Source organism: Salarias fasciatus, chromosome 22 (assembly GCF_902148845.1).
Source record: "Salarias fasciatus chromosome 22, fSalaFa1.1, whole genome shotgun sequence".
In the NCBI taxonomy this organism is placed as follows: domain Eukaryota; kingdom Metazoa; phylum Chordata; class Actinopteri; order Blenniiformes; family Blenniidae; genus Salarias; species Salarias fasciatus.
The window spans coordinates 17,678,267-17,686,495 of record NC_043765.1 but is presented as its reverse complement, the minus strand read 5'-3'; the positions used below and the strand labels follow the sequence as shown (position 1 = coordinate 17,686,495).

Genomic DNA, 8,229 nt, shown 5'->3' with positions numbered 1-8,229 from the left:
AAACAAAAAACTTCTTCATGAACTTAGTATTGATTCACAAACGGGGCTGGAAAACAAACAGACAAACAAAAATAATCATGGAGTGAAATTTAGAGTTGATTTTAGGTTTTTTTATTCAAAAAAATGACAGAAGTGACTTCTTGAACACCTCATAACCAAGACGACCACAGTTTGACCAACAGCGCAACAATATTTACTCCATTAGGGTTATACAGGATTTCAAACGGCAGTAAACAGCTGCATCATCTCAACAGTACAAACAATAAGAAGGACATTAGATAAGATGCTGGAGGAGGTATGACACATGGTGGAAGGCTCACTTCTAGGCTCTAGGCTCACGGCAATAAGAAGTTAATCACTGATCGGTTTAGGACGCTGTCATTGAAAGTCATGCAGACCAACACAAGCTTTGGTACACAAGAAATCTAAACAAATTCAATAACATATGCTGTACAGGGTGAGAGGAAAACGGCTCTAAAAACTCCTCCTTTTGTGGCTTTTTTTCTGATCGCTGCGCGGCTCTACAGCGTGGACGCCACCGTTGGCAGGGCAGACAGCGGGACGTATCTTCTGGAGTTGCTCTGAGACGTCTCCTTGTACATGTGGTTCAGTGGAATGGCCAGCTGGCCGGTCTGCCCCGACCCGTCCTCGGAGGTGATGCCGTAGGGCATCTTGGACATGATGGCCAGGCTCAGCTTGAAGAGCACGTTGTGCAGCGCCAGGCGGTACTCCTTCCTCACCAGGCAGTAGATGACCGGGTTGAAGCAGCTGCTGGTGAAGGCCAGGCAGTTGGCCAGAGGGAAGAAGTACGTCTGCGCCTGGTAGAAGGAGGGGCTGATGTCCACGACGTCCAGCTGGATCAGGACGCCCCAGAGCGTGAGGACGTTGTACGGGAACCAGCAGGCGCAGAAGGACAGCACCACCACCGCCACCGACTTGGAGATGTCGGCCTTCCGCCGGGAGCCGCTGCCTTTGAGCTTGTGTCGGCAGAGGAAGCGCAGCAGCAGCAGGTAGGAGAGGATGATGGTGGCGTACGGCAGCAGGAACCCCAGCACCACCCTCAGCAGTTGGTTCAGGCCCAGCCAGGCCGTGCCGTCCGGGAAGCGGAGGAGGCACGCCGTGTCGTTGGCGCTGCCCACGAGTCTCAGGTCCGCGAACACGGCGCGGGGCGCCGCCGCGATCAGCGCCGCGGCCCAGATGAAAGCCGTGACCAGAGGAGGGGCGCACGGCCGGCTGCACGGAGACATGCCGGGCTTCAGCGCCGTCGCCACGTAGCAGTACCGCATCAGGCTCATGGCCGTCAGGAAGAAGCAGCTGGCGAAGACGTTGAGTCCAGTGAGCAGGGACACGGCCTTGCACGTGGCCAGACCGAAGGGCCAGCTGTAGTCCAGCGCGATGTCCACGGCCCAGAAGGGCAAGGCCAGCGAGAAGAGCAGGTGGGCCAGCGCCAGGTTGAAAACAAAGAAATTGATGGTGCCCGTGGTGATGGTGTGAGTGTTATACAGCAGGAACATCACCAGCAGGTTACCCAGCACTCCGGCCGTAGCCACAAGGAAGTACACCACCGACACCAGTATTCTCAGCCAGGGGGATCCGTCGTCAGGAAGCTCCAGCCCATAATCGCCGCTCGCGTTGTGAAAAATCAGCTGAGAGCTGTTACAGGACTTCCCAACACTGCAACTCCTCAAGATGCTGTCGATGTTTGACATTTTTCGCGGCCCTGAGGGTTTCCTCGATGAAGACGGCGATCGTCCTTAAGATCCTGTGATGCTTCCCCCTTTCTCCTCCTTACGGCAACAACTAATTAAAAATGTACTGCAAGTTCTGGATGTCAGTTTATTAGATGACAGTGTGTCCCTGCAAGGAAAGAGGAAGTTATTATTGCATAATAGGCACTGTAGTTCATGAGTGAATAAGTGGATTAGCTTTGTCAGATAAACAAATTACACTGAAGTGTTACCCACAGAGTTAGATAATCTAATTTAGGCCCCAAAGAATCAAAGAGGAAATAGAAATTCAGCTTAGAGCTATTAAAGCTAATTTCGCCCATTTGAAGTGTAGAGGCCGGTCAGCAGTTTCCCAGAAGCTCTTTTTGATAATGCAATCATACATGTATCTGCAGATAATCAAGTGTGCAACCAAACATGGTGAATGTTCATGCTGATACGGACACACACCAGTGTGTTGATCGTAATTCTGAGAAGCGAGATATGATACTTTGCTAATGAAACAGCTCAGCAATGATTCCTGAGGAAAAAAAAAAAACTGATTTATTAGAGTTTTTTTTTTAGCTTTAACAGGATTGTGAAATTTTCACTTGAAAAACTCTGGCATTCATGAAATGATCAAAATGACCATGAATCACTTCGTCTCTGGGGGAATTTTGACACTTTAGTTGTTGCTTTCATGAGCCAGGGTTACTAATCATTCAGCGGATCACTTCAACGAATGTTTTCTGTGAATAAGGCAAATAATTTGATTTAGAGCTACCAATTAAAACAGGTGTTTTTAATTGACAACGTTCAGATTTCATAAATTTGCTTTGACAAACTAAGCATTCAAAATCAATTTTCAAATCAGACTTGAGGCATTGTACAAAACAGAATAACAGTTTATCATCATATGTCGTAATGTTTAAGAGCATGATTTAAAGCTATCCAGTTCTCCTTTCACTTCCTATCCTTAAACAGCATGATCAACAATAAACTCTTTAAACCCCCCCTTAAAAATGACTGAGGCCCAGACTGCTGTTTGTGAAATCTGGTATTATTCATAATAACTGTCAGGTATACAAACAGTAACTGAATATAATACATACTGAACTGCTTTCCTGAATGATTTGTATTTCAATCAACATCCTATGGACATGCTCAAGGGCCAAGAGCAAAGAATAAATCTTACCTGCACATGCAAAGGTAGGAAATCCTCAGCGGTTTGTTTTGGTAGTCACACGCTCCGCTTTGCAGCACCGACAACAACAACAACAACAATGTGGACGAAACCCACCCTGAAACGATGCCCCACCCCATCACGCTCTCCGCCTGCACATCCAGAAGCACCGACAGCAGCAGGCCAGATGGAAGAGTCCAAAATCACAACATGTTTAAAATTTGAGAAATAAATCAAAGGTATTTTCAACCTTCATTGTTATAGACTCAATAACTTTTCTTTTCTTCCAGATTTGGAGAGATGATCTGACAAACTGTTGTCAGGTCTTATAGTATTTAATAATTTAAAATGTGTTCATACTTTATGAACTGGATTAGATTCATTCTAAGCTCTTGTAAAACATCCATCATACATTTAAAGAGGGATGCATCAGAGTGTAAGATACTTTTTTTAATCTTTTGTGGCACAGTGCATTTTACAGGTCCTTGTTCAGCTTCAAACTAAAAACAGTTCATCATCAGATATTCTGGGATCAAGCCATCTTTCTTTGACCTTATGTTTCATTAGCCAGATGTTTGTTTTTTTCACCTGTGTGGTCGATTGTTGTCTGTTTTTTGCTGTTGACATGCACAGAAACACAATACGACGGAGGTTTGACAAATTAAAAAAAAAAAAAAAAGAACTGTATCAATTTCATACCTTATTTTACTGATTTTAGATCAAAGGCAGAAAGGGCATTGATCATCATAGATTCATTTTTCTGACACTTACAGATTCTTTACCATTCTCTGCTAATGTGATAACTTCATCCAGAACACACAGCTCTTACATTAAGCCATAAAGTTCACAGCAAAACCATAAATGATCTTCGCACAGATCCAACAATGTCCTGACATTATGGATATGCTTTCAAAAAGTATTTGAACTGCTGCCAGGTTGCACAAAGACACTGACAAAGCCATAGGGAAGGCAATTTTTTTGTTTGGTTTGATTTTTTTTTTCTATTTATAACCAGAGCGTTGCATGAAGATTAGATTGAGCAGCAGAGATGACTCTTCATTACAAATCATTGATAGTGGAAAGAACATCAACTGTGACTGACAAAATGAGATTATGTGGGGAAAAGGCGGAAGAGTGGGGAAATGGATTTATGCTGATCTGTCCGAACTGAGGCATCATCATAAACTAGACGCGCAGGTCCCCGAGACGTGATGCTTTTACTGACAGGCACTGAGAGAACCTGCATGTAAGAGCAAAGAAAAGAGAATCGTACGCGTTTCTTGTGATGTTCAGATGATGTGCTGAGTTAAATGGTGACTGGATGGATGGATCCTGCATATAGTCTATATATTTTATCAATAACCAAAAATACTATTGATTGCTTACATTATAAATACTATTAAATCGATTTCACTGTGAGTGTGAACAGCGGTTAGCATTCAGAGCATGAAGATAAGGTTTTCTTCCAGGCCTTTCTGTGTGTAGCTTTTATATTCTCCCTCTGTAAGTGTGTGTTTTATTCTGGTATTCACTCAACAACCTGAAGATTTCTTCTCTTCTTCTGCTTAGTTGGTGACTATATTTAGTGAAAACGTAAATTTTTTTCTGTAGTTATCTGTCAAACTTTCCCAATGTTCACTGGGATAGGCTTCAGCCTCCTGCAACACTTTAAGATGAAGTTCACTCAACATCCATGGGGGTTGTTCTAGGTTACACTTTGAAGCAAATTGATTTTTTTGGTTGAAATTAAGAGAGGACGTTCAGCATTTCTCATCGAGCCAGATATACTGTGGAGGTCTGATCCTGCTACGAAGGGATGAGAGAAAAGAAGCAAATGTATCAAATCACAAACAATAAACAGTCAAAATGTAAGAATTTCACATATGATGTGAGTGTGTGTGTGTGTGTGTGTGTGTGTGTGTGTGTGTGTGTGTGTGTATTTGTCTGCATGTGTGTCAGATGAGTTGTGCCTCAGGGGTCTGAGGGTCTGTGGGCAGAGTGAATCTAGGCCTCTTCAAGACACATGACTTTGTCGCCACCGTTTGTAAGGACGAGAAAACAACAGTTCACTGTGTGATAAGAGGGGGGAGGGAGAGAACCAGAGAGTGAGAGAGAGAGAGAGAGAGAGAGAGAGAGAGAGAGCCCTCTGGTGTTAATTTTGAGCCAACAGCCAGCAGTCTGAGGCCATTTGCTCGGAGATGGAGAGGGAAGTTGCTCCTCAAGGAAGAGATGCATTATGCAGAAAGAAGTGCAAACACACACAAAGCCTCGATTTAGAAAAATGTGAAATTTTTTCCCTTGTTGTGATATTTCAGCATTCAAAAATAGAAAAATGGGATCACTTTAGACAACTTGAATCGTTTGATCCAACAGCAAGCAAAGATCCAATCAAAAACTACATTTCTGCTTTTTGTAGCACCTTGACTTGGACAGTCGGAAATGAAATCTGATAACATAAAAAGCACATCTCAAAGCGGTTAAATGTTCACAACAGGAACAAATGAAAACTGTCTTGTTTTTAAAAAAAAAAGCTGAATTACACAGTCACTGCGTAAATAAGGGAAAAACTCCTGGAATGAACATAGCTTAACACCAAAGCCTGCTTTAATGCCTGTGATTTTAACCTCGACACTAATAATTCAGCCGCATCATTTATATTGAATCTAATGTGTCACACTCAATAATGCATGCATTACTGTTACTCTGATGACATGCAAAACCCTTTAAGTTAACAATGAAGGCTGTTTAATAAATCTATTAATTTAATAAAAATTCTGTGTTATTGTCTGTCATTATACTGAGCTGTTGAACTTCATCTGGTTTTACTGATTTTTTTATTGCAATGAAAAGAGAAGCAGAATAGAGTAGCATAGAATAGACAGCAGTTCAGACCCTATCCTCACCTGTCAGACAAGCACAACTACCTAACCTGTTTCAACCTCACCAGCCTTCTCAGTTAGTCTGTGGAGCCTGATGGTGTCACACTGAGTGGCAAAGCTTGAAATGGGTCTGAGAGCAGTGACTAAACTCTGAGCCAAACTTGAGGAATCTGGAGTTCATCTGGTCAGGAATTTGTACAGTCTGATCAGCTGCCTTCCAACAGATGTCATCTAATCGGGTGGATAAAGTCCAACACAACAGGCTCAAAGACTGCCCCTTCACTTCAGGAAGCAAAGAAGGAAGAAAGACAGTGGAATTTGTCCACCAACACTAATATTACATTTCATTTCTCAAGAGCATCCGGCATAAAAACTGACTAAGTCTACAGTGTAAGATGCAAATGTTGACCGTCAATAGCTTATATGAAACCACGCGAAAGAAAAACACATTTAAAATCATTACATGTAAGTCAAATTTAGCAAAATAATGGAAATAATGTTGCAAAAAGTCAATATATAAGAACAGCTGTCCAGCATTTGTTTTATTTCCATGTTTTTATTTGAGGTTCGAGTTTGGATGCAAAAACACTACAAATCAATTTTACTTTTCGCCCCAGGTGTGAAGACCCCTGTCCTCAAACATTGGACAAGCACTTCATCTTTAACACATCTGATACAACTGAAAGCTGAAAACCAGCCTGAATTACATTTCCTAAATATAAACTGTTGACCTCATAGCATAATTGCCAAAGTCATGTTTTGGAATCACTTTGATATCTGCCAAACTTTACTCGCCTACCACTTCTGCGTCACACTTCCTTATTGCCTACGTTCTCAGAATACTTTTTAAAAGTTCAAAATCACTGTCTGTCTTCGTCATCTCTTTGACTCTGGCATTTCTGCTGGTGTTTTTCTTGTTTTCCTAAAATGTTCAAATATGACTTTGGCAGCTAGGCTAATAAAATGCAATATACGAAACTCTAGAAAGAACAAAATGATAGCTTTTTACTTTATTCCAAATAGAGGGAGGGAGACCACCAAACTCACATCCCCATTAACCAATACAGCAAATTCAAATAAAAAATAATCCAATCAAAAACTGAGCATGATTACTAAACTCTTGGGTTACATGGCGGTGGAGTGATGATGCATCTCAAAAAGAAGACCTGAATTGATCTTTTACGGACCTTACTGAAATGATCGAAAAGATGTGTGATTTTAATTGCACCCTTTCAGCTCCTTCTCACTCCTTTTGGAACGAGTATACGTATGTATGGGCAGTGGGGACCTGGAGGGAAGCAAGCTTGTGACTGAATGTTAAATGGCAATGAGACTCAGAGAAAGACCCTTAACCATGAACTGCTCAGAGTACATATTAAGGGCATTTGGCACTAAAACTTGTGCCAATTAATTATGTTTGTCACTTGATCCACTGTACCAGCTGAAAGACCCAGTAAAATCATATATGTGTATATGACGTGTATTTGTACAAGGCAAGTAAAAAGATTGTGTGTGTGTGTGTGTGTGTGTGTGTGTGTGTGTGTGTGTGTGTGTATGTGTGTATGTGTGTATATATATATATATATATATATATATATATATATATATATATATATATATATATATATATATATGAACAACAGTATTTCGGTCAATCTAACAATGTTTTGTGATATGTGATAGGTTTCAAAGTGTAACATAAAACAGGTGGGAAGGTTGTACTTGTACTTATGCCTGTATAGTTTATCTGAGGAAGAATTCTTTTTTAATGAAGACAATAATAATAATTTATCTTTCAATCATAACGTTCATGTCGTGAGTGATGCAGCAAAACTCCCCGAAATTTCCCACTTTCCAACTGGGAAGTTCCGAGTTTCATTCTGGAAGCTTTCTTCTCCCCCAGTTACCTATGAATAATAACATCACATGATGTGCAGTTTTTGAATCTACAGGTTTCCTTTAACAAAGAAAAAAAATTGCTTTTCAATGCAGAAATATATAATAATGCACGATTAAAAGACATTATTTGTGTTACTTTCTGGTCCAAGGCTGAAAACTCCTCAGGTGGCTTAACTCTATATTTTTGAAGATTGTGGCGCAGATGGTTTGATTTTTAGATGATTTTGTGAAGAAACCCTCTGTAGCAGGTCTCTGTGGCGTGTGCGTGTATATGTGTGTGTCACACAGTGTGCGTGAGGTGAGCGGCGGAGCGCGAGGCAGAGCCGCGCGCGGAGATCGCTCGCGCTGCTTCTTATTAACGTTAATAACGTTATCTCTCGCGTCACTCATGTCCCCGACGAGGACGGAGCTCCGCCGCTGCAGAGGAGCGGGAGGACGAACTACGGGCTCAGGTGCACCTCTGCTGTGACTGGAACAAGTTCCGAATAAAAGCGCGGACGGGACAGCGCCGCCGACGCCCCCGGTGAGGGACATCTCGCGCCGCTCGCCATTGTTTTTACGC

At 42.0% G+C, this 8,229-nt stretch overlaps 1 protein-coding gene across 1 annotated transcript; it reads right to left on the bottom strand.

Moving 5' to 3' along the window:
* Positions 1 to 521: 521 nt before the first annotated feature.
* On the bottom strand, positions 522 to 1,709 carry LOC115409811 (relaxin-3 receptor 1-like). Its single transcript, XM_030121089.1, has one exon. It carries the CDS (start codon positions 1,707 to 1,709, stop codon positions 522 to 524), a length of 1,188 nt encoding a protein of 395 aa, XP_029976949.1.
* Between the last annotated feature and the right edge of the window lie 6,520 nt (positions 1,710 to 8,229).